General features: G+C 43.3%; 1 protein-coding gene across 2 annotated transcripts; it reads left to right on the forward strand.

Annotated features, from left to right (window-relative positions):
- Positions 1-8453: 8453 nt before the first annotated feature.
- LOC141162640 (guanylate-binding protein 5-like) lies at positions 8454-27606 on the forward strand. Of its 2 annotated transcripts, none has more exons than XM_073648933.1 (14): positions 8454-8590; positions 9192-9307; positions 10484-10682; positions 11377-11507; positions 11591-11700; positions 12213-12409; positions 13173-13421; positions 14355-14632; positions 15399-15611; positions 21196-21277; positions 21460-21795; positions 23698-23821; positions 24816-24889; positions 26927-27606. In XM_073648933.1, exons 3-14 carry the CDS (start codon positions 10490-10492, stop codon positions 27196-27198), a joined length of 2259 nt encoding a protein of 752 aa, XP_073505034.1. In that variant the 5' UTR covers positions 8454-8590; positions 9192-9307; positions 10484-10489; the 3' UTR covers positions 27199-27606. The 2 variants fall into 2 exon arrangements, with proteins under 2 accessions (XP_073505034.1, XP_073505033.1); XM_073648932.1 differs by having other exon boundaries at positions 8460-8723.
- The last annotated feature ends 219 nt before the right edge of the window (positions 27607-27825 follow it).

The raw sequence follows: 27825 nt of genomic DNA on the forward strand, positions 1-27825 counted from the left end.
GGCTCTGGTGGTCATGCCAATATAAATTAGTCCGCATGGGCAAGTTAGGTGGTAGACGACTGCTTCAGTGTTGCATGTGATATGGTGGACTATGCGAAAGGACTTTTCCCCGTCGGAATTACAGAAATGTGATGCTCTAGGAAAGAATCTGCATACCGAACATTTACCGCAGGAGAAGCTGCCCCATGGGGGGGCCTTTACTTCCGAATGGGGAAGGACTTTTTGGTGGGATATAGTGACTCCTGGTTAGTAGGTCACTCAGTGTATTTGACCTACGCCAGGTCATAGCTGGTTGATTGGGAAGCTGAGTTTTCAGATCTTCTTTATCAGTTAGTAAAACTGACCAATGTCTTGTCAAAATATTTTTGATAGCCATCCAATTATTGTTAAATGTAGTTATAAATCTTGGATATGAGTTTTCTGGAGATTCTCTGCCTCTAGAATTTGATTGGGTGGCAAGAAGACTCTGTCTATTAGAATTTTTGGCCCTCATATAGGCTCCATTAATATCGCGGATATTATAGCCTCTGTTTAAGAACCTCCTAGAGAGGTCCTGCGCTTGATTATTAAAGCTGTCATCGCTCGAACAGATACGGCGGGCTCTGAGATACTGGCCGATGGGAATCGAACTTTTGAGTTTGGGGAGATGAGACGAAGTGAAATGCAATAGAGAATTCGTCGAAGTCTCCTTGCGAAAAATATCCGTGCCAATTCTACCGTCTTCCATTCTAGTGATGAATATGTCCAAGAAGTCAATATAAAATTGGCTATATTTGTGAGTTAGCTTAATGTTAAGCTTATTATTATTTAAATGATAGAGGAATTTGTCTAGTTGCGATGTGGAGCCCTGCCAGATAAATAGTACGTCATCTATATAGCGTGACCAGGAGATGACTGACTCATGACCAGGTGTTTCAAGGACCGTATCTCTCTCCCACAGACCCAGGAAAAGGTTAGCATATGAGGGCGCACAAGACGCCCCCATCGCTGTCCCCCGGAGCTGTAGGAAGGGTCGGTCCTTGAACGCGAAAAAATTGTGTGTTAAAATGAACTCTAAGAGTTCCAGTATAAAGTCAATGAGAGATGGTTCGGTATTGGTCATCTCCAGGAAGAATCTGGCCGCTGTAATGCCATCGCTGTGTTGTATAGATGTATATAAGGACTCCACGTCGCAAGTGACAAACCACATATCGGCTTCAAGAGTTATGCCATCGAGCTTCCTTAAGACATCGGTCGTATCCCTCACAAAGGATGGAAGTGTTTCTACACATTGTTTGAGAAAGAAGTCAATGAATTGGCATATGGGTTCACAAAGGCCCCCCATGTCTGAGACAATAGGTCTACCTGGTGGGCATAGGGGGTCTTTGTGAACTATGGGAAGTTAATATCTTTGGGAAGTATATCTTATTATCATGATTACAGTCTATTTGACAGCATATAACCATTCTGATACCTACCTGCATGTACTTTATATACAGGATTATCGGTTTTATGCTAGACATGTTCTCAGCTTCCCCTAGAGGATTTCTAACCATTATTATCTGATATGGTCAGTATTAGGATTTATCATCCATTGGCAGCATACTTATACCAGTTATGTATTGAATGCTATCCTGGGGTGTTAGTCTCTCTGTTATATTATTCATCTTATTACATTACTCTTTAGCTGTCTTCTCTCCCCCTCCCCTGCTGTCCTCACTTTGTACTTTATTATTTATATATATATTGATTGCAATTTTTATGATATTTATATTTTTTCCAATAAAGAATATTTTCTCTATTTTCCCTTATATGTGTCTGTTTGGAGAATATTTATCAATAGACTTTATTATCACCTATTTTGGAGGGAAAGGCTTCTCCTCTCCTCCATTGCAACTTCTTTCTCCAGCATAGATCTTTTTGGTTTTGCTTTTATTATAGGAATTTGCGGACCATGTATTATATGGTAGGCAGATAGGTTTTCAATGACTGAAAAATGCCTGAAGATAACACAATACAATTGTTATATGATCCTCGGGGGGTGCAGATCATCCTTCCCTCTCTTACACACACCCGGCCGTACGCCTGCATCAGGACATGTTAATATATTACATAACTAGAATTGCCACCATGTCCCAGGTTTGTCGCTATATTTGCAATGTACAGAGCGAGAAGAATTGATCCAAAGCTCCTACACTGCACAAAACCGGTCTGGAAACTTATAATTTCTGGTACGGTAGCATTTTTTCTATGCAGGAAATGCACGAAGCAAAAGACGGAACATGTTCATTCAACCATAATCGGGCAACTCATTTTCTCGCCTGAAACATGGCCTCATGTAGGAAGCTAGAATTAGCCATTGATCAGTGGCGCAGGTCAAAAAAGGCCCAGTGAGCAGCGTCGGGGGTCCCGCGCTACTGGTGTACCATGAGGTCGTGGAAAAACTGAATACCGAGCCCAGAATCCCATAGGAAGTGAAACAAGGTGCTGGATGTTTGGCCACGTTTTGGATGAATGTCTCTATCTAGTAGAGGTAGGTCTCGTCTCTGTGTTGTGCTATACGTATAATAATCAATCACTGCATCATATGTTCTCGGTATCTAGGAGATGTTCATGAGTGCACAAGCAGAATGTCTTCTGATCTATATTTCCCAGGTCCTGCTCCCAGTTGGAATTACTATGGGCTGCTAAGTCAACAGGAATAATTGATTGATATCTTACCTTTGGGGCAACTCATCAGTGTAGGAGAAGTCAGGAAGTTCCAGGGAGTCCGGACTCTAAATATCCAAATAACATCGACTTAAGATGATCGTACTACTCCTTTAGAGTCTGGAAAGTCTCAAGCCCAGACTGTATGCAAACACTTTCTAGGTAGATTATGCCTTTGCTTATCCAAAGTTCCTGATCTAGAAGCTCGGGAAATTCAGGGAGGCTAGTACTAACTCATAGAGGTGTGAATTTGTGAACACTAGGTGCATCATTGTATTTTTTGGAATATGCATATAGCTAAATATATGGGTGATTGTTAGATTACGTATATTTTAGATAGTAATATCATTTTAAAAAGTCATGGACAGCCATAGGGCAGTATCTTGGGGCACAGTCATGGTACAATGTTTTGCGCCACAGTCATGGTGCAGTGTCTTGGGGCATAATCAAGGTGAAGTGTCTTGAGGCACAGTCATGGTGGAGTGTCTTGAGGCATAATCATGGTGAAGTGTCTTGGGGCACAGTCATGATGCAATGTCTTGGGGCACAGTCATGGTGCAGTGTCTTGGGGCACAGTCATGGAGCTGTGTCTTGGGGCATACTCATGGTGCAGTGTGTTGGGGCACAGTCATGGAGTAGAGTATTGAGGCACAGTCATGGTGCAATATCTTGGGGCATAATCATGGTGCAGTGTCTTGGGGCACAATCATGGTGCAATGTCTTGGGGCACAATCATGGTGCAGTATGTTGAGGTGCAGTCATAGTGCAGTGTCTTGGGGCACAGTCATGGTGCAATGTCTTGGGGCACAATCATGGTGCAGTGTCTTGGGGCACAGTCATGGTGCAGTGTCTTGGGGAATACTCATGGTGCAGTATGTTGAGGCCCAGTCATAGTGCAGTGTCTTGGGGCATAGTCATGATGCAATGTCTTGGGGCACAGTCATGGTGCAATGTCTTGGGACACAATCATGGTGCAGTGCCTTGGGGCACAGTCATGGTGCAGTGTCTTGGGGCACAGTCAAGGTGCAGTGTCTTGGGGAATACTCATGGTACAGTGCCTTGGGGCACAGACATGATACAGTGTCTTGGGGCTCAGCCATGGTACAGTGTCTTGGGGAACAATCATGGTGCAGTGTCTTGGGGCACAGTCATGGTGCACTGTCTTGGGGCATAATCATGGTGCAGTATGTTGAGGCACAGTCATAGTGCAGTGTCTTGGGGCACAGCCATGACGCAATGTCTTGGGGCATAGTCATGGTGCAGTGTCTTGGGGCACAGTCATGGTGCAGCGTCTTGGGGCACAGTCATGGTGCAATGTCTTGGGCACAATCATGGTGCAGTGTCTTGGTGCACAGTTATGGTACAGTGTCTTGGGGCACAGCCATGGTACAGTGTCTTGGGGCACAATCATGGTGCAGTGTCTTGGGGCATAGTCATGGTGCAGTGTCTTGGGGTAAAATCATAGTGCAGTGTCTTGGGCCACAATCATGGTGCAGTGTCTTGGGGCACAGTCATAATACAGTGTGTTGGGGCACAATCATAGTGCAGTGTCTTGGGGCACAGTCATGGTGCAGTGTCTTGGGGCACAATCATGCTGCAATGTCTTGGGGCACAATCATGGTGCAGTATGTTGAGGCACAGTCATAGTGCAGTGTCTTGGGGCACAGTCATGATGCAATGTCTTGGGGCACAGTCATGGTGCAGTGCCTTGTGGCACAGTCATGGTGCAGTGTCTTGGGGCACAGTCATGGTGCAGTGTCTTGGGGCACAGTCATGATGCAGTGTCTTGGGGCACAGTCATGGTGCAGTGTGTTGGGGCACAGTCATGGTGTAGAGTATTGAGGCAGAGTCATGGAGCAGTGTCTTGAGGCACAGTCATGGTGCAATATCTTGGGGCATAATCATGGTGCAGTGTCTTGGGGCACAATCATGGTGCAATGTCTTGGGGCACAATCATGGTGCAGTATGTTGGGGCACAGTCATAGTGCAGTGTCTTGGGGCGCAGTCATGGTGCAGTGTCTTGGGGCACAATCATGCTGCAATATCTTGGGGCACAATCATGGTGCAGTATGTTGAGGCACAGTCATAGTGCAGTGTCTTGGGGCACAGTAATGATGCAATGTCTTGGGGCACAATCATGGTGCAGTATGTTGAGGCACAGTCATAGTGCAGTGTCTTGGGGTACAGCCATGATGCAATGTCTTGGGGCACAGTCATGGTGCAATGTCTTGGGGCACAGTCATGGTGCAGTGCCATGGGGCACAGTCATGGTGTAGTGTCTTGGGGCACAGTCATGGTGTAGTGTCTTGGGGCACAATCATGGTGCAGTGTCTTGGGGCACAATTATGGTGCAGTGTCTTGGGGCACAATCATGGTGCAGTGTCTTGGGGCACAATTATGGTGCAGTCTCTTGGGGCACAATCATGGTGCAGTGTCTTGGGGCACAATTATGGTGCAGTGTCTTGGGGCACATTCATGGTGCAGTGTCTTTGGCACAGTCATGGGGTAGAGTATTGCGGCACAATCATGCTGCGGTGACTTGGCTAATCTCCAATGGCAGTGTTTTATGGCACAGTCATGGATTTGTACCAACAAACATAAAACAAGGCCAGAACACCTATATAATAAATTAATATGCAAGTGCACACATGCTCTAGCTAATATACAGACATTATATATATATTTATATACATATTGTGAGCCAGTGATCGGAATCATGCGAGGGACGGTATGTTTCCCCTAGAATGTGCTGGAGTGCATTGCAGTCACAGAGATAGCTATGCTTTCAGTGCAGAATAAAAGTAAGTTTGGACTTGGTCAAACTAGTTGTCCAAGTTAGATTTGATAAAACCTGGCATGGGCTTTTATTCTTGGAGTGGACTATAGGAATGGCTGTGGGGCGGTCCACTCCCTCCAGCCCGGGTCTTACAAGTGGTTCATGGCCACAGATTCCTGTTTAAAACTTGCAGCAAAGGTTTGGGTTTGTCAGTTTCAGGCTTGCAAGCAGCAGAGCAAAAGGCTCTGCTCTGTACAGGCTTGTGTGAGGCTGAACATAGGCCTGTGAAGGCTCCGCATCTCACAGACCCTGAATGACACGGCGCTGCCGTCTTCCTCAGCAACAGAGTCTTACAAACTGTGTGGACATCCCGGCTGTGATCTGGAGGACAGCTTTTGTTTTGAACTGTGAGTTTTGCTGAATAAAGCCGTTTAAGTTGGACTTTTCTTGGGTCACTGCCTCCTCTCTGCACAATGTGAACACCGCCGCACTACAGTATATACACATTGGGGAAAAAAAGTATTTAGTTAGCCACCAATTGTGCACATTCTCCCACTTAAAAAGATGAGAGAGGCCTGTAATTGACATCATAGGTCGACCTCAACTATGAATGACAAAATAAGGAAACAAATCTTGTCTGATTTGGAAAGATTTTTTTTTTCAAATTTTGGTGGAAAATAAGTATTTGGTCAATTACAAAAGTTTATCTCAATACTTAGTTATATATCCTTTGTTGGCAATGACAGAGGTCAAACGTTTTCTGTAAGTCTTCACAAGGTTGGCGCACACTGTTGCTGGTATGTTGGCCCATTCCTCCATGCTGATCTCCTTTAGAGCAGTGATGTTTTGGGGCTGTCGCTGGGCAACACGGACTTTCACCACCCTCCAAAGGTTTTCTATAGGGTTTAGATCTGGAGACTGGTTAGGCCTCTCCAGGACCTCTCCTTCGTTGCCCTGGCGGTGTGCTTGGGATCATTGTCATGCTGAAAGACCCAGCCACGTTTCATCTTCAATGCCCTTGCTGATGGAAGGAGATTTGCACTCAAAATCTCACGATACATGTCCCCATTCATTCTTTCATGTACACGGATCAGTCGATCTGGTCCCTTGGCAGAGAAACAGCCCCAAAGCATGATATTGCCACCCCTATGCTTCACAGTAGGTATGGTGTTCTTTGGATGCAACTCAGCATTCTTTCGCACATGGGACGTACTTGGACAACGATCCAAAACACAAGGCCAAGTCGTCCTGTCATTGGCTACAGCAGAACAAAGTGAAGGTTCTGAAGTGGCCATCTCAGTGTCCTGACCTCAATATCATTGAGCCACTCTGGGGAGATCTCAAGCGCGCAGTTCATGCTAGACAGCCCAGGAATTTACAGGAACTGGAGGCTTTTAGCCAAGAAGAATGGACAGCTTTACCATCTGAGAAAATAAAGAACCTCATCCACAACTACCACAAAAGACTTCAAGCTGTCATTGATGTTAGAGGGGGCAATACACGGTATTAAGAACTGGGGTCTGTGAACTTTTGATCAGGGTCATTTGGATGTTTTTGGTTGTCATTAAGATTTAAAAAGAGAAAACACAGTAGTTTGACAATAAATGGCTTCACCCAACCAATAACCATGAGGGGAGAAAAAGGTTTTTTGTCATCATTCATATTCTCTGAAACAAGGCCAAGAAAGCAAAAATTCTGCCGGGGTATGTAAACTTTGGAGCACAACTGTATAATGTACAGTACAGACCAAAAGTTTGGACACACCTTCTCATTTAAAGATTTTTCTGTATTTTCATGACTATGAAAATTGTACATTCACACTGAAGGCATCAAAACTATGAATTAACACATGTGGAATTATATACTGAACAAAAAAGTGTGAATCAACTGAAAATATGTCTTACTAGATGGTGGCCCGATTCTAACGCATCGGGTATTCTAGAATATGTATGCGGCCGACCGGGCGCAATCAGCAGAGCGTTGTTTAAATTTGCTGCCAAAATCGCTGATTGGTCGCTGCCGGCAACCGCGACCAATCAGCAAAACGGTGTTTAAATTTGGCGGCAATATAGGTGATTGGCCACGGGTGGCGGCCGTGACCAATCAGCAAACTGTGTTAGTGAGGACTGGAGAGCGTGTTTAAATTTGGCGATAAAATCGCTGATTAGTCGTGACCGCGACCAATCAGCAAAACAGTGTTTAAATTTGGCGCCAATATCGCTGATTGGTTGCAGCTGGCGGTTGCGACCAATCAGCAGAGCGGTGTTTAAATTTGGCGCCAATATCGCTGATTGGTCGCAGCTGGCGGTTGCGACTAATCAGCAGAGCGGTGATTCAATTTGGTGCCAATAATGCAGATCGGTCGCGTCCGGCGGTCGCGATCAATCAGTAGAGGGGTGTTTAAATTTGGCGCCAATATCGCATCAGCGTCGCATTAGTGAGGACCGTGGAGCGGCGCTGCCTGTGCGGCTACTTCCGCTGTGAGAAGCCGGGAGATGAGCGGCTACTCGCAGCAGAAGCGGCGCCGCTCCCCCGGTCCTCCGTTCACACTTGCCCTCCGGAGATCAGCGGGACAAGCCTCTGATCTCCCGACGTTAGCCGCATGGAGGTGAGCGGCGCCGCCTGTCGGGGTACTTGTGCTGCCAGCAGCGGGGAGATGAGCGCCTTGCGCCGCTCATCTCCCTGCTGCATCGCCGCTGACCTCCGTCCCGCAGATGAGCCGCTAACGGCCGCCATCTTTTTCTGAAATCCCGCGTCGTTGATTGGCCGCGGACGGACCAATCAGCGACGCGGGATTTCCTGGACAGACAGACAGACAGATAGACAGACAGACAGACGGGATAAGATGATTATATATATAGATATTCTAGGTTCTTCAAAGTAGCCACCTTTGGCTTTGATGACTGCTTTGCACACTCTTGGCATTCTCTTGATGACCTTCACCCTCTGCTCCGATACTAATGTTTGTTAGTTTTATAACTCTGATCTTCCCTTTCACTTTCAGTTTGAATTCAAGTAGGAAACATCTCAATTCTTCATTTTAATGCGTTTATTACTATGCTCTGAATGAACTTAGAAAGGAACCCTGCTCAGTCCGGAAGCAAGAGGAATCCTGGAGTGACGACGGTGAGAATTTACTTGGATTCTCAGCAGGGACTTTGTTTGTCTTCCCTTAAATAACTGGAGAGCAGAGGAATAACTGCTTCCTCGTCTCTGCTCTGGGCTGAAGCGCCGGTGATGGGGCTCTCCTGTCTATAAGGTACAATAAGATGCAGATTTAGTTCATTTACATACCAGCGTGTACGATAAGCAAAATGTAGCAGGAAATATTGGTGACATATAGGACTGGGCAATAGTTTTAGACAGGTTTGGAAAAAAATGCTGAAGAGTGTGAAGCTTTCAAAAACAGAAGAGTTAATAGTTTGTTTGTAACAATTAAGAAATACAAAGTGAATGAAGAAAAGTAAATCCCATCAGTATTTGGCGACCGCCTGTCGCCTTCAAGACATCAGAGCATCGATTCTTCTAGGAAGACTTGCAGACAGTTTTTGAAGGAACTCGTCAGATACTTCGCCATCATATAAAACCATCAGAGAGGCGTCTGATCGGCTCTAAATCTATTCTGCAGCTGTTGAAATTTATACTTTTCTTTTCTTCACTCACTTTGCATTTATTTAATCGATAAAAATAAACCATCAACACTTAAGAAAATAATTTTTTATTCTAGAGTCTTTACCGTAAGAGGAGTTACCAAGCTTCTCCAATTATAACTTTTTTGATATATCATCAAACAAGGTCTAAAAGTCAGAAGTTCTACCAACGATATCAGTAGCAAGATTCCAGGTAAGAGTTGGGTCCTCGTCTTTATTTTTCTCCACCGTTGTACTTTCCCGGTTGAGGCGTGAGGTTGAGTACAAATGGATTCTCTTTAGACTGAACCGGTCTCTTGGTTTTAGGTCATTAAATTCCAGCATGTGTTTAAGCAGATAGAGTTTAAATCCATACGTATGAGCAGTGAAGCAATGTCCAGCCCTCAGCTCCGACTGAACAATGCCCACCACAAAGAATCCCGGACTTATCTCCCGTCTCTTGGAAGCTATTTTACTGACAAATTCTCAATTCTTGTTGTTTGGTATGAGCATGCTGGGCCACTAAAGCTGCAAAATGGCACGCTCAGTGGTTTAGTGACCCAGTAAATGATAAAAAGTGGGATAAAGTAAGATAAAATGTCTTGTCCCAAAAAAAAACACAAAGTCAAAAGTGTTTGAATTCCAATATTAGGAAAGCGTCTCTGTCCGCTTCCTCATAACAACTCTTCCTGTTTCAGATCTCTAGAAGCTTCGTGATCACACTCAATAACCAATAATCAGGTCTTAGATATTAGACGCCTATCAGAATTCTGAATATTGGATTCTGATTGGTTGCTGTGAGGTCCGAGGTCCCTAATTCTGAGCTGTCAGTATGTTTGGGGGGTAGAACATTGTGAACATTATACTATAGATCCTTTTGAGCTGAGTAGATTGATATATAGGTTTGTGGCAAAGGATTTAGTATAACATACCGTATTCACCACAATTCCTGCACTTTCTATGCTTCGAAGTCCAGTAGGTGGTCCAAATCACAGGGAAGTCTACCAATCTCTGGGAAGGACCGCCCTCTGGACTGTCTGGTTTCCATTAAAGGGGTTGGCCTCGAAGGAGCCATTGAAGATCTATCGTAAGATTAGTCATTAGTATGAAATAGACTGGGGTCCGACATAAAGCTCCTCTACAAATCAGCTGAAGACTCTGTGGCCCCACCACCCATTTTCTTGAATAGGAGCTGATCTGCAGGACCCAAAGGGTAGCAAACACTAAACAATGTTTGGGGCCGGTCTGTTTTCCACCACATATCCTTAAACCAGAGAATATTTCATTTGATCCTCACCTCCACTATTATCCCTGGGACTCTGGCATCAGACTGAAGAATGATGAGTTTTATAGTGTAATATTTATCAATGTTTGAACCCGACAATTGCAGATCATCATGTCTGATATCCAGAAGATTTCCAAACCCATATGTCTGGTGGAGAATCCTGAAAACAAGCAATTTTCTATAAATCAAGAAGCTAAGAAAGTTCTAGAGAACATTTTGCAACCACTAGTCGTGGTGTCCATTGTTGGACCATACCGATCTGGAAAATCCTACCTGCTGAACAAACTCTCAGGAGACTCAGAAGGTGAGAGGAGGACGGACATCACAGGTCAGGCGTTATGGACGATATCTAAGGCCACCATGAAAGGGGAGGTTTGAGACATAGGGTCTGTTTGGTCTATGTATAAATGAAAGAAAATCAGAATGATCACATGAAATCACTAAATTAAATCCCCTAACTAACCAAATGGCTCATGTGCTAAATAGCCGCCATATTGCAATTTTACATGTACAGAATACTGGCCCACATATAACGCTCCATACAGAATACTGGCCCCCATATAACGCTCCATGCAGGATACTGGCCCCCATATAACGCTCCATGCAGGATACTGGCCCCTGTATAATGCTCCATGCAGGATACTGGCCCCCATATAACGCTCCATGCAGGCTGTTCCCCACACATAATTGCCTATGGGTGCCCTCATGTAATACTTTCCAATGGTGCATGGAAAAAGGTTTAATGTGTCCTACATTGTCCCGAGTCCCCCAATAGTCACTGATAAGTAGAACCCCTTTGGTATAATATATCATGAGAAGCAGTCACTGTTTTGTACAGGACCGGGATGTCATGGCGTTTCACTTGGGACACAGTGTAGATTAATTTTAGATATATGTATCAGTTTTAAGAGTAATATAAGATAACAAGGATCAAAGAAAAACAGAAAATGAAGGGAGGAAGAGCTTGGATCTTCTTTTTCACCCTTCTCCAACTACAGGTGGCTTCTCTTTGGGGCATACATTAAGTGCAAATACCAAAGGCATCTGGATGCGTTGTGTCTCTCACCCTAAGAAAAGTGGTCGCACCCTCATCCTGCTGGACACAGAAGGTATCGGGGATGTGGAGAAGGTAAGTCAGGACCATCTTCTACCAGGGAACTTGGGAACTTGTTCTGGAATCTTCAGAATAATCATTGACACAATGTATTTCAGGCCAACCTGCAGAATGACCGCATGATCCTGTCGCTGGCCATGCTCATGAGTAGTGCCGTCATCTATAACAGCAAAACTGCTATAGACCAAAGTGCTGTGGAGAAACTGTAGTATCCTTTGGGGTGTATCATGATGGCTGGGTCATGGGTGTGAAGCTCCAATGTAAGCAAAATGAGATGAAATCCACATTCTAAGACATTGATACCCCTTATACAACCTGCGTAATGTAACATGGACCTCCCAATAGCACGCAGAGCAATGGGTCTGTGTTTCAGTGTAAGGTAAGGCAGGAGGAGCTCTGCTTGGAGAACATCACATATGACCATCTGAACTTATCGATTACCTCTGATGGTGTGAATCTGGTACTGCTGTATATATTGGTACTCCATGGTGGCCCTTGGCTGCTGCTCTCCGGGGAATAGATGACGTCAATGAGCAGTTGAGGAATCAAGTGTAGAAATACATTTTCCCAAACATGGTTTTTGGCACATGTAGTATCTATGTCTATACAGCAGCCCAGGAGACTGGCATAATCCATTCTTCGAAGATATTTTCCATTCTTATTTTTCCAAAATGTCATATAATCTCAAACTAAAATTCTCCTTAAAATAAAATCACACAGCTCCATGACTGGAACGCACCGGCTCATCACTGAGAAGGCTTCCAAACAGGATGGACAACATTCACAGACAGACAGCGAGGATCACATGAGACCACATTTAATTTGGGCCCTGCGGGATGCCACCCTAAAACTAGAGATCAAGGGTCAAACAGTCACTGCTGATGAATACCTGGAAAACTCTCTGCGGGAAATAACTCGTATGTCAAACCACTGACCTATTACCCAGCTACTAGTGATGAGCGAATCTAATCAATTTGGTGGTTTCATCAAATTTTGCCTGGAAATTTGATTTTCGATTCTCTGTAATGCAAAAGTAATCAAAAGCCCCCAGAAACACGAGTATGACACTATTCTCTTTTTCTCACACACTACTTTTCGTCACTGCTGTGATGTCACACACTATCTGTACAGTTTCTTCTGGGTTTTACGGCTTTCTCTCCCTATCTTTATGGCTAAGCTGTGAGCTTCAGATTCACCACAAAATGGCTCCTGCACTCCCTGCCTCTGCTTTTATACAGGCTATGATAGTCCCCGATAATTAGCTGTGCTGTAACATGTAATATAACTGGAAGATATTATGGAAAAGCCCATGTACCTGAAGTCATTTGAGCCTTTTCTGGCTGGTGCAGTGTCACTATATAAAATTATGGTGATCATGTCAAGAAATTTGCCCAAAGAAAATTGCATATTGTTTGCATTTGTTGGATTTAGTGAATTTCTAACAATTTGACACAAATTCAAATTGTAGCAAATTGATTCCCTTATCTCCATCAACAAGAATCAACAATATATTTCCTACCCCAATTCTCCTGACCATCTGTAGAATGGTGTGGATGACGGTTCTCCTCTTTGGTCACTCCAGTTTTAGACCCTATTGGACTACTATGCTTTCAGAAAGGACATTGGCTGTGTATGAAATTCCTTTGTTCTTACCATTGATTTCAACTTCTTTTATTTCAGCTGTAAAAACTCCAAGGACACAGGACCAAAATAAAGCACGAAAAACAATTCAAAATTTTTTTCCCAAGAGAAAGTGCTTTGTTTTTGATTTTCCATCATCAGACAAAGAGATTCTGAGCTCAATAGACCAAGTCTCTGAGACGAAGCTTCAATCAGAATTTATAGAACAGACCAAAAATTTCTGTCAATTTATTTTAGAGGAAGTTCCAGAGAAAAGACTAAAAGGAGGAATTGCCCTCACCGGATCAAGTGAGTCTGATGTCTCGATCATGGGGTGATTGATAGATGCAAAAATAAATCGTTGGTCATCGGTAATAATGGGGTCATTGCTTGTAGATCGATTTTGTCCCATGTTGGTTGTTTCAGTTACTAAATATTTTGTCCATTGTGGTTAAACCAAAGTGGAGAAGAAGATGATTCTCCTGATTTAGTAGAATTCGAGACCCAAGTACTTTGACCATATATAGATCTGTACTGTGATCCCAGCGAGCTCCATTAAAAATGTTCTCTGTGTGTCACGCCAGGTGTGAGTGCAATACAGGGGGGAAAGGTGAAGGGAGCCCACACACTAGGGAAAGGGGAAGTGGTGACCTCCTAAACTGGACTAGCGTCAGCCTGTATTTCCCTACCATCCCTATACAGTCTCCGCAGCTGTCGCAAATCACATGCCTCGCCCTACTATCCCTGGCGTAAGGCTACAAGTGGGGGTAGAAGGAGATGAGCACTAGTCAACCTCCGCTAGCACTCTAAAGACAAAAGGAGAAAACAACACAGGGGAATTACCACTTAGCTTTAGAAGAAACTCCAACAGGGCACACGGCCTCAAGACTCCAAAGAGGACGTGATGCTACTTCAGCCAAGTTCCAAGTAGGAAGGAGTATAACCGGCGAAGCCCACCTAGACACACCAGGTATATATACACCCAGATTAAAGGGAGGTCCTAAACACAGGCTCCTATCTAGGCAGCTGTCTGCATTGCCAAATGTGGAGATCTCCTGCAAACCATTGCAGGGCGACTGTCACCTCTGACACACCCGTGACACTGTGCAACCATTTTGTTAGGTGACATTGTATTTAAGTTATAAAAGAGCCATAAATATCAATGTTCTACTTTACGCTACGTTGAGAACATTGACATTGACTTGTATGTGTAATACGTATTGTCCTCTCTTTTCCTTACAGGATTCGCATACCTTCTTCAGTCATACATTAATGTTGTTACAAGACCTGATAGCGTTTTTTTAGAAAGTTCTGTTTCAGACATGTTTACTCATGAAAATATAAAAGTTATGAACAGTTCTATTAAGGTTTATGAGGACAAGATATCTTCCCAACATGTGAACAGCCAACCAGAATTCCAGCAGCTCCATGAAGCCGCAGTCGAAGAGGCCACGCAAGAATTTAAAAAGTTGTATCTAAGACACGAAAAGAGCCAGGAGGAATATTTGCATGATCTCGAGGTAGAGAACCATCCTTATTCATTGGTACCTAACTGTATTCTTGACGGCACGTGAGATTTTTTGTTATTCCTACATTGTTGTTGAGACTTCCCTAACCCTAAGTGTTGGTGGCCAGCTGTACAAAAAAAGTTATTGGGCTTCTCCAAAGTTAACGTTGCTTCGGTGGTACATGAATAAAGCAAAGTGTACCTCTCTTCTCCAATACAGACCCTGCACCCGTTGTGGGATGCCCTTCATCCAACGTTCCAATAACTTTCACAATCGACCATGATTGCCCAAAAGGGAGAATCTGACAAAGCGGGGACATTGTCAGGTATAACTACCTTTGAAGGAGAATCCTTGGTAATCGAAGTAGATGGAAGTCAAAGCCCACATGAACCTGGATAAAGATCTCAGAATAGATAGCTCCAGCACGTCTTCCAGCAGCACAATCTTAGCTGCGTATAAATCCTAATAAATTGTCAATTTTCTCATGGGTTCCATGTTTTATGCTATAATAAACTTGGCATATTATATCTGATACAACGATGAAGTAAAGGTGGTGTTGACTATTCTACATTCCCTCTGGATTGCCGCAAGGTGCATCAGAAAATATAAAAAAGCTTATTGACCTCCCAGAAGAGCACCGTTCCTCCGATGTCGGCACTGTGTCCTCTCGCAATCACGTCACATTGTTATGTCACATTATGAACCTTGGGATGATTCAGAAGGCATTGTCTAACAGTGGACACATAAGTGAAATGTTTTTGCTTTTTTTTGTGACCAGGATGATTTACTGAAGAGAAAAGATGAAACCTTGAAAATGTGTGAGGAGTCTTCTGTGCACAGATGTAACGATATCCTGAGACGGATAAAGAGTAAGCTAGACCAAAATCTGAAGAAGAACAAATATCACGTCCCCGGAGGACACAAGGCATTTATTAATGACAAGACCGAGATTTTAGAGGAGTATAACCAGGAGCAAGACAAAGGGATCAAGGTACAACCGAGGGTCCTCCTGGCTTGTCTTTAAATATTATTTCTTCTCTTTTCCATGAATGCCTCCAGAGAATAGCATGGTGGCTTGGTGGTTATTATTACAGATTTCCAGCATGGAGGTCAAGGCGTCCATTCAACTCTATATGGGGTTTATATATTCTCTCTGTGCTTATACGGTTCCCATGCAAATATAGACATATTTAATTCCAATGTGATATTTATGTGTCATAAAATATATTGTATGGAATATTTGCTTTATATGAAGGCTTTGTAGAGTAGAAGGCCAAAAGGAACACTTCAAACAAAGCTGATATATTGTATATTGACAAGTAAGAGCCTGAAGGGGAGAAGGACGCACAGACCCTTTTCCACCCTCACAGACCTTACACCAGGTGTGGATCAGCTCCACACAGCAATAGATATAAATCAGCTCCACTCCTGCAGACCCTGCACTAGGTACAAATCAGCTCCACCCCTGCACTAGGTATAAATCAGCTCCACCCCTGCAAACCCTGCAATAGGTATAAATACGTTCCACTCCGGCACTAGGTATACATCAGCTCCACCCCTGCAGATGGTGCATTAGCTATAAATCAACTTTACCAGCTTACCCTGCACTAGGTATAAATCAGCTCCACCCTCCAGATTCTGCACTAGGTAGAAAACAGCTCCACCAGGCAGACCCTGCACTAGATATAAATCATCTCCACCAGGCAGAATCTGCACTAGATATAAATCAGCTCCACCAGGCAGACCCTGCACTAGATATAAATCATCTCCACCAGGCAGAATCTGCACTAGGTAGAAATCAGCTCCACCAGGCAGACCCTGCACTAGATATACTGTACAGACCAAAAGTTTGGACACACCTTCTCATTTAAAGATTTTTCTGTATTTTCATGACTATGAAAATTGTACATTCACACTGAAGGCATCAAAACTATGAATTCACACATGTGGAATTATATACTTAACAAAGAAGTGTGAAACAACTGAAAATATGTCTTATATTCTAGGTTCTTCAAAGTAGCCACCTTTTGCTTTGATGACTGCTTTGCACACTATTGGCATTCTCTTGATGAGCTTCAAGAGGTAGTCACTGAAAATGGTTTTCACTTCACAGGTGTGCCCTGTCAGGTTTAATAAGTAGGATTTCTTGCCTTATAAATGGGGTTGGGACCATCAGTTGTGTTGTGCAGAAGTCTGGTGGATACACAGCTGATAGTCCTACTGAATAGACTGTTAGAATTTGTATTATGGCAAGAAAAAAGCAGCTAAGTAAAGAAAAACGAGTGCCCATCATTAGTTTAAGAAATGAAGGCCAGTCAGTGCGGAAAATAGGGAAAACTTTGAAAGTGTCCCCAAGTGCAGTTGCAAAAGCCATCAAGCGCTACAAAGAAACTGGCTCACATGAGGACCGCCACAGGAAAGGAAGACCAAGAGTCACCTCTGCTTCTGAGGATAAGTTTATCCGAGTCACCAGCCTCAGAAATCGTAGGTTAACAGCAGCTCAGATTAGAGACCAGGTCAATGCCACACAGAGTTCTAGCAGCAGACACATCTCTACAACAACTGTTAAGAGGAGACTTTGTGCAGCAGGCCTTCATGGTAAAATAGCTGCTAGGAAACCACTGCTAAGGACAGGCAACAAGCAGAAGAGACTTGTTTGGGCTAAAGAACACAAGGAATGGACATTAGACTAGTGGAAATCTGTGCTTTGGTCTGATGAGTCCAAATTTGAGATCTTTGGTTTCAACCACCATGTCTTTGTGCGACGCAGAAAAGGTGAACGGATGGACTCTACATGACTGGTTCCCACCGTGAAGCGTGGAGGAGGAGGTGTGATGGTGTGGGGGTGCTTTGCTGGTGACACTGTTGTGGATTTATTCAAAATTGAAGGCATACTGAACCTGCGTGGCTATCACAGCATCTTGCAGCGGCATGCTGTTCCATCCGGTATGTGTTTAGTTGGACCATCATTTATTTTTCAACAGGACAATGACCCCAAACACACCTCCAGGCTGTGTAAGGGCTATTTGACCAAGAGGGAGAGTGATGAGGTGCTACGCCAGATGACCTGGCCTCCACAGTCACCAGACCTGAACCCAATCGAGATGGTTTGGGGTGAGCTGGACCGCAGAGTGAAGGTAAAAGGGCCAACAAGTGCTAAGCATCTTTGGGAACTCCTTCAAGATTGTTGGAAGACCATTTCCGGTGACTACCTCTTGAAGCTCATCAAGAGAATGCCAATAGTGTGCAAAGCAGTCATCAAAGCAAAAGGTGGCTACTTTGAAGAACCTAGAATAAAATACATATTTTCAGTTGTTTCACACTTTTTTTGTTAAGTATATAATTCCACATGTGTTAATTCATAGTTTTGATGCCTTCAGTGTGAATGTACAATTTTCATAGTCATGAAAATACAGAAAAATCTTTAAATGAGAAGGTGTGTCCAAACTATTGGTCTGTACTGTACATCATCTCCACCATGCAGAACCTGCACTAGGTAGAAATCAGCTCCACCAGGCAGACTCTGCACTAGATATAAATCAGCTCCACCAGGCAGAACCTGCACTAGATATAAATCAGCTCCACCAGGCAGAACCTGCACTAGGTATAAATCATCTCCACCAGGCAGAACCTGCACTAGATATAAATCAGCTCCACCAGGCAGAACCTGCACTAGATATAAATCAGCTCCACCAGGCAGAACCTGCACTAGATATAAATCAGCTCCACCAGGCAGAACCTGCACTAGATATAAATCAGCTCCTCCAGGCAGAACCTTCACTAGATATAAATCAGCTCCACCAGGCAGAACCTGCACTAGGTATAAATCATCTCCACCAGGCAGAACCTGCACTAGATATAAATCAGCTCCACCAGGCAGACACTGCACTAGGTAGAAATCAGCTCCACCAGGCAGACCCTGCACTAGATATAAATCAGCTCCACCAGGCAGAACCTGCACTAGGTATAAATCAGCTCCACCAGGCAGAACCTGCACTAGGTATAAATCATCTCCACCAGGCAGAACCTGCACTAGATATAGATCAGCTCCACCAGGCAGACACTGCACTAGGTAGAAATCAGCTCCACCAGGCAGACCCTGCACTAGATATAAATCAGCTCCACCAGGCAGAACCTGCACTAGGTATAAATCAACTCCACCAGGGAAAACCTGCACTAGATATAAATCAGCTAAACCAGGTAGAACCTGCACTAGATATAAATCAGCTCCAACAGGCAGAACCTGCACTAGATATAAATCAGCTCCACCAGGCAGAACCTGCACTAGATATAAATCAGCTCCACCAGGCAGAACCTGCACTAGATATAAATCAGCTCCACCAGGCAGAACCTGCACTAGATATAAATTAGCTCCACCAGGCAGAACCTGCAGTAGATATAAATCAGCTCCAACAGGCAGAACCTGTACTAGATATAGATCAGCTCCACCAGGCAGAACCTGCACTAGATATAAATCAGCTCCAACAGGCAGAACCTGCAATAGATATAAATCAGCTCCACCAGGCTGAACCTGCACTAGATATAAATCAGCTCCACCAGGCAGAACCTGCACTAGATATAAATCAGCTCCACCAGGCAGAACCTGCACTAGATATAAATCAGCTCCACCAGGCAGATCCTGCAGTAGATACAAATCAGCTCCACCAGGCAGAACCTGCACTAGATATAAATCAGCTCCACCAGGCAAAACCTGCACTAGATATAAATCAGCTCCACCAGGCAGAACCTGCACTAAATATAAATCAGCTCCACCAGTCAGAACCTGCACTACGTATAAATCCGCTCCACCAGGCAGAACCTGCACTAGATATAAATCAGCACCACCAGGCAGAACCTGCACTAGATATAAATCATCTCTACCAGGCAGAACCTGCACTAGATATAAATCAGCTCCACCAGGCAGAACCTGCACTAGATATAAATCAGCTCCACCAGGCAGAACCTGCACTAGGTATAAATCAGCTCCGCCAGGCAGAACCTGCACTAGATAAAAATCAGCTCCACCAGGCAGAACCTTCACTAGATATAAATCAGCACCAGGCAGAACCTGCACTAGATATAAATCATCTCCACCAGGCAGACCCTGCACTAGATATAAATCAGCTCCACCAGGCAGAAGCTGCACTAGATATAAATCAGCTCCACCAGGCAGAACCTGCACTAGATATAAATCAGCTCCACCAGGCAGAACCTGCACTAGATATAAATCAGCTCCACCAGGTTGAACCTGCACTAGATATAAATCAGCTCCACCAGGCAGAACCTTCACTAGATATAAATCAGCTCCACCAGGCAGAACCTTACTAGATATAAATCAGCTCCACCAGGCAGACCCTGCACTACGTATAAATCATCTCCACCAGGCAGAACCTGCACTAGATATAAATCATCTCCACCAGGCAGAACCTGCACTAGGTATAAATCAGCTCCGCCAGGCAGAACCTGCACTAGATATAAATTAGCTCCACCAGGCAGAACCTTCACTAGATATAAATCAGCTCCACCAGGCAGAACCTGCACTAGATATAAATCATCTCCACCAGGCAGAACCTGCACTAGATATAAATCAGCTCCACCAGGCAGAACCTGCACTAGATATAAATCAGCTCCACCAGGCAGAACCTGCACTAGATATAAATCAGCTCCACCAGGCAGAACCTGCACTAGATATAAATCAGCTCCACCAGGTTGAACCTGCACTAGATATAAATCAGCTCCACCAGGCAGAACCTTCACTAGATATAAATCAGCTCCACCAGGCAGAACCTTACTAGATATAAATCAGCTCCACCAGGCAGACCCTGCACTACGTATAAATCATCTCCACCAGGCAGAACCTGCACTAGATATAAATCAGCTCCACCAGGCAGAACCTGCACTAGATATTAATCATCTCCACCAGGCAGATCCTGCACTAGGTAGAAATCAGCTTCACCAGGCAGACCCTGCACTAGATATAAATCATCTCCACCAGGCAGAACCTGCACTAGGTATAAATCAGCTCCACCAGGCAGAACCTGCACTAGATATAAATCAGCTCCACCAGGCAGACCCTTCACTAGGTATAAATCAGCTCCACCAGGCAGAACCTGCACTAGATATAAATCAGCTCCACCAGGCAGAACCTGCACTAGATGCAAATCAGCTCCACCAGGCAGACCCTGCACTAGGTATAAATCAGCTCCACCAGGCAGAACCTGCACTAGATGCAAATCAGCTCCACCAGGCAGAACCTGCACTAGGTATAAATCAGCTCCACCACCGCAGACCCTGTAGTAGGTATAAATCAGCTCCACCAGGCAGATTCTGCACTAGGTAGAAATCAGATCCACACTGGACTAGATATAAATCAGCACCCCCTGCTGACCATTCACTAAATATAAATAAGCTCCACCCCTGCAGACCCTGCACTAGATATAAATCAGCTCCACCAGGAAGAACCTGCACTAGGCATGAATCAGTTTTGAGATGTGCATTTCTTTAAGGAGATTTCATGTTTTCAGGTTTTTCATTCATGTAACATTTAAGCTAACATTTCCTCTCATTTTTAAAAGGCTGCAGACGTCCTCCAAGACTTTTTGAACTTATTAGAACCTATAGAAAAAGGCATCTTAAAGACTGACCAAGATATGTCAGGTGAGGAACCGTTCCTTTGAACCCTCATAAATCTTCTTCTGCCTCTTCACCCTGTAGATGGTGAATTTCACACGCGGCACATTCATTCGACCTGCTCTAAATTAAATCATCCTAAAGTAATCTCATATCACAAAGAAGTTTACTTTCTTCCTGTTAATTTTTCATTTTCCATTTCTTATCAGCTGCAAAGTCCAAGATCTTCAAAGTGACCGATCCAAGAAATATTAAACAACTGACGCAGTATATACAGGGTTACCAGTTACCTCAAGGGTCCTTCAGTCGTATTCTCGTCCAGCTCTTTGGCTTTGCCGGTCACGGGAAGTCTTCCTTCGTAAATTCCTGCCTGTTTACCTTGAGCAGTGATGGATTTCATGACTACGCTGGAGAGGCTACAACCCAGGGAGGGAAGACCATGGACCGGAGGGTGTACAAGCTCACCAACAGCATTACTATTGTCGACAACAGGGGCCTTTCTAAGATGGACTCCACTCAAGAATGGGAAGTTTACGCTCAGCTTTGTAAGTGTTTTCTTACTACTCAAACACAACAAAATGTTTCCAAAAATGTAAACGTTCCATATATCACATTTAAAGAACCGCTCGGCCTTTATGAAATATCATGTATGTTGTAACTTTCTGATCTGCAATATCAGGCAAAATGTTTCAAGGCTGTAATTAGCAATATTCTAGGAATTAATCCCAGGTTGAAAACCCAAAGATCTTCTCAGCCCTGTGTAACCTGCTATAAAGATCAAAACTCCTCTAGGCAGCTGCTATTGATGATCCACAGCTATTAACAACCAATCATCTCTGCTCCTCCTTACAGTGGGTGGAGTTTACCAACTGCCTGTGACATGATGCACGCAGCCTCCAGCACTCCTGAGCCTTACACCACCATCTCTGTCTATACAGCATCTTGCTTACATTTTGTAATGATTCACATAACCAGAACCTCTGACAGATGTGATTTTACCTGAAAGAAGGAGGGAGGATGAGCTCCACAAATGAGCAAAATATGCAGAACTTGGTGCAGCAGGACATTGCGGCAAAATAGTAATATGTAATAAAGAAAAGGAAAGAGCCCCATAACTTGTGGTCTGCACGCAGCCAAAGTATACAAAAATGCAAATGTTATTTTTTTTTAAAATAACATTTATAACATATATAATATACATACATATGAAACCATTTACAAAAGTTCACAAACTTCTCATAGTATAATAATTATGGAGAAACCCAAAGCGGCCCACCCATATGATAACGAAAAATTTCTCCGTTATAATAGCAGTTAAAAAAATTACCATGTGATGTGATGTAAAGTCAGTGTAGAATATGCACAAAACAATTAGGGATGCCTTAAAAAAACTAACAATATCACATAATTAATGAGTGAACAAATACTTAAGTGCAAACGTGCAAACGTAAGAGAGTAAAAAGCTGCTGGAATCGCCTTTCTTCTACCCATAATGAGCGCCCCCTGGTCCTTAGTATGGTCTTTGGAAGGAATAAGTCATGTGCTAGACCTTTGTATTGACCACACATATATTTATATATGTAAGTGAGATCTCTTCTGAGGTGTCTTTTTTCTAAACTAAACAAGCCCAACTTTTCCCACCTCTCATCTTTTCAGAGGTCTCCATACATGAACCAAATAAACCGCTACACGTTGTAAGGTGGCAGCTGTACAGATCCTGGATGGGAGATATGTGTCACCAAGGTGGTTAACCTCGGTTATGTGAGCCCAAAAAAGCAGGCTCCTGCATAGTTACTGCTGACAGGTTTTTTAATGACCCCAGATTTTAGGTCCGGGTTTTAGGAATGGCCAAAACAGCTGGGTGGCACTGGCTGTTCCCATATGCTCCTACGCCAGGCTTTACAATCCGTTTAAAAGGCAACTGAGTTGCTCATTCACTATTCTATGTGTGGAAGGAGGGAAGGACCTTGTGGAATTGGTTAATCTCTGCCAGAGAATCAGAGTGGACTTTAATCTGTTCTAGTGAGTCCGAACTGCCATACATTGGCTGGGGCAGGAACTGTTTATTTTCTGTTATATTTTTGTGCCCAGAAGAGGCTGTTTTGTTTTTGTAACCATTGAAGTTTTATGAAAGCAAAATTCATTTGGACCAGAGACATTGCCTGTGTGAACGTTAACGGCTGCCAAAGGAGCGTGAAATCCTTACAACTTACATAAATGGATGGGGTAAGTATATGCAAATAAACCATTATGCAAATTTAACCAAAATGTTCCATTCTGCCTGTTAGAAAAGGCAAATGAACCATTTTGCAAGACAATGTCAAATTTACTTTACACTGTCGACTGGATGGATATAACATGGTTTGTAGACTTTTCCTTATTAAAAAAAAAAACCCTTATATTTATTTCTACAGTGTAAAATTAGCTGATTATTTTCTTATTTTAAGGTAATTGTGTGCCTCTGAATGAAGTTGTGTCCTGGGATAGAAGCCAAAATGATCGTTTCAAACTGGTGACAAAAAGAATCACAGAGGGCTCCACTGATGTGATTGTGCCGGTCCTGGTTTACAGGTATCAGTGAAATGTAGAGTTGGGTAATAATATTGGAAGTATCCAGGTCTAGTGGCCATTTTAGTAGTCCATGGCACTCGGCCAGAGCATTGCGAACCTCCATTTTTTTGTGACCTCCTCAATGCCTCTCCTGATCAGTAGACTATAATAGCCCTATTACGTTACGGCACAGGTCACGCATGACATCATGATAACCTATTAATCAGAAGAGTTGTCAGGGATGTCACAGGTAGCAGAAGTTTTGTAGGACTCAGTCCTGTTGGCCATGGATTACTGACGTGGCTACTGGTGGCTGCTGGACCAGGGTCCTACGAAGGTTTTTACTCAGCTCTATTGAAAAGGAAAAAAAGATCAAGTTGATCAAAGAAAGGAATTGAGGGGAAGAAAAAACCAAGGAAAAGAAAGGAGAAAATAAGTAAAATAGGGAGATAAAGGAGAGGAAAGAAAAAGATATAGAAGTAGAAGTAAAAAGAGCTAGAAAGAGAAGAGGGTGGAGGGTGATGGCCTCGTGACCTACAGAAAGTCTGGTTGTAAATTAAACACTTGAGACGTGGGAGGGAATTCATTTTTTTATTTAAATTTCACTTGAAAAAAGGAATGAAAAAAGTTGTGGCTAGTGGAAGGGGTGAGGGCAAACACTGTTCAACAGATTCACTACCATCTACACGAGAAACTGATGCTTAATGGTGGCGCATGGACAGCCCAAAGGGGCAGCAATGTGTTAAGAGTTACCTGCCATCAATAATTGGTGCGTCTAACTCCAATGGGAATCGAAACAAGACTAGAGTATGAAAGTTTTTGATAAAGTTCTCCCTTTGGTGCCTTACAAATTTTGCGATCCAATCCTCGTTCTTTGTGTGAGGCTTCACACTTTGTTAACAATTAATTGGATGATACATCATAAGTTTTGTCATAAAAAGCCTCTTTTGCTGGAAATCACCATTTATTCATTGATGGTAAAATTTTGTAAAATTTTGTCCATTTTTCAATACAGTTCACAACAAAACCTGAGTGATGAGTATTACAGAAACATCAGAGAATTCCTGAAACAAGCCCAAAAACTCACAGGTAATTATTAGGTTACAGTATATCACAGACCTCAGTTCTCCTCCCAGATAGACACCTTTGTTCCATACAGGCTCCTCTTCCTTCTCCTTACCCCTCGGTATCCTTCCTCTGCACTGTTCCATTTATCTCTTCCAGACTTCTCTGTCCCTGCCAGACACCTCTGTCTACTCCACACACCTCTTTACCATCCAAACCCTTGTGTCCTCTGGATTCCTCTGTCTCTTTCAGTGTTCTCTATCTCTTCCAAACCACTCTGTATCTTCTCTCTACAGTCTTTTCCTCCTCCACACTCCTCCCTCTTGATGCTTGTGTTCACCATCAGACTCCTTTGTCACCCCTCCAGATTCCTTTATAGCCTTCAAACCCCTCTGTCTGCCTCCAGACTCTTTTGTCCTCCTCCGGTGATTATCATCCTCCTTTAGACTCATTTTTCCTGCCCCAAACACAATCTGCCTCTTCTAGACTTCTCTTTTCCAGGTAGACACCTCAGTCTCCCTCAAAACATCTGTCTACTCTGTCATACCTCTTCTGTCTACCACAGATTCCTTTGTTCCCTCAATCCTCTCCTACTTTTCTGTCCCATGTAGACATCTCCATTGCTTCCATACTCCGTTGTCCTCATCCAGAATTCCCCTGTCCGCTATATGCTCTTCTATTCTTTCTAGACATCCCTGTCTCCTCCATATCCCTCTGTACCCTCTCACTAGACCTCTCTGCTCTCTATTGATTTCTCTGTCTCTTCCAGTCTCCTCTGTCCCCTCTCTCCAGACTCTTGTGCACCTCCAGACTCTTTTTTTCACCCTTCCAGACTACTGTGTGTCTCTGCAAACCCCCTTTTCTCCTCCTGACTAATTTCTCTTTTTCCAGACCTTATCTGTCTTCCAAGCAATGTGAACTGAGGTCTAAGATGGTACACATGCAAGAAATAGGAGCATGTTCACACTAGCAAAAAGATGCAAACCTACAAAAGACAAAAAATATATCTCATATCCTACCATCATTATATATAAATGTAAAGCAAAGTTGCATATGAAATATAGGGTACTTAGTGAACTATTTTCGATCAAAAAAAGTATACAAGCCGTCCCACCAGCGACAAGGTGACCCTAAATTGGGACGGTCCTACACTGTCTATAGGACCGTTGCTTGGTTTTTTGTCTTGTTTGCATTCTGTGCAAATTAGGGGTGTGGCATCCCCCTTGTTGAGCTGGTTAGCATATATGTAGCTTACCACGGGCTTAGGTGGTCTGATATTGGGACCCGGTTCTATTTGTCTACCCTTTCATATGCATTACTTCAACTTTGATATACAGTAAGGTTTTAATATAGACAGTGTAGGACCGTCCCAATTTAGGGTCACCTTGTCGCTGGTGGGACGGCTTGTTTACTTTTTTTGATCAAAAATAGTTCACTAAGTACCCTATATTTCATATGCAACTTTGCTTTACATTTATATATAATGATGGTATGGTATGAGATATATTTTTTGTCTTTTGTAGGTTTTTCTTATCTGTCTTTCTCAGACTTTTTTTTGCTCTTGACAGACTACACTATCTACTCCAGACACATTGTTCCACTCCAGGTCCATCTGTTTCCTTCAACCATCTTTACTATTCCTTTCTCAGTCCTTTAGACTCCTCTGTCCTCTCCAGACTGATCTGTCATCTCCATACCCATGTACCTTCCATCCAGACTCTTCTGTCACCCCTCCAGACTGCTCTTTCCTCCTTTAGACGACTTTGTCTCCTCCAGACTACTCTGTCTTTCATATTGGCTATTTCCTCCAGATTCTTGTCTTCCTCAAGACACCTTTGTTCCCTCCAGACTCCTCTTTCTCCCCAAGACTCATTTGGCAGATTCTCTAAAGGATTGGGCATTTGGATTAAAACTATTCAATCCTTATTTCCCCTGACATCTTCAGTTTAGAGTTGAGAGCCTCCCTTATACATTAGGTTGTTGGCCGGTGTTGCTGGAATCGGTGTCCCTGTGATACGTTAACCATAGCTGTAGTAATAATCTTTTGCTTAATATTGCCAGGAATCCTGCCCATCGTTGTCCTAACCAGAAGCATCATGGAGAAATCTGCCCTGAAGGACACATTTTTTGGAATGGGAATGGAGAATGTTCACTGCTTAGAAAACTACATCCTCTCTGATTGTTTGTCTCTCCCGAATAAGCACCGCAGAATCCTCAAGATTCTCTACGAAATCCTGGAATCTGTCGATTTCCATATAAAAAATGTATCAGATTTCCAAAAACAACGTCAGGAATGGCTGAGTTTTCTTATGAAGAAAGCAGGGACAATGTAATAAAGGCAGATGGAGGTGTCCTTCTCTACGACTTCCGGTCCCGATAAATGATATGAGGATATGACCTCTATGATCGGATTCACACCCCCCATTTATTTTTCTTACATTTTTTTTATCTTTTTGATCAAGTTTTATTTTTCCTTATTATTTATGGTAATTTAGAACTTGACACATTTACATTGTTGGAATAAAGAAGTATTTCCAAGAAAAAAATGTATAAGTCCCCATCAGGCTACAGTTGGCCAGGCTTATATTACTATATCGGCCAAGTTAATCCCTACCTAGCTTCATTTTATCATTTTATGGTGATTCTTATCCTTGTTGGAGCGCTTATCATCTGTTTTTCACTCTTTTTCATGAAGCTATGTATTCTGATATTTGCTATTATGTAATAAACGCCTAAATTTATGTGTGGATCGTCTATATTCATCAAGGGTATAAATGAACGAGATCTTCATTCCTTGAGTGGAGGATCTTGGAAGTCACATCTGTACATTTTCTTGGATCTCAAGACCATAAACTTTTAAACTGGAGTTAGAATTGCTCCAACAACAACATTAATCATGGAAATGTGAATAAATGTTTACCTCCAAAACCATCGGGATCTATACTTAGTAGAAATCTTAT

This window comes from Phyllobates terribilis, unplaced genomic scaffold (genome assembly GCF_046119375.1).
Source record: "Phyllobates terribilis strain yellow unplaced genomic scaffold, ASM4611937v1 Scaffold_9__5_contigs__length_417890890, whole genome shotgun sequence".
NCBI classification, from domain to species: domain Eukaryota; kingdom Metazoa; phylum Chordata; class Amphibia; order Anura; family Dendrobatidae; genus Phyllobates; species Phyllobates terribilis.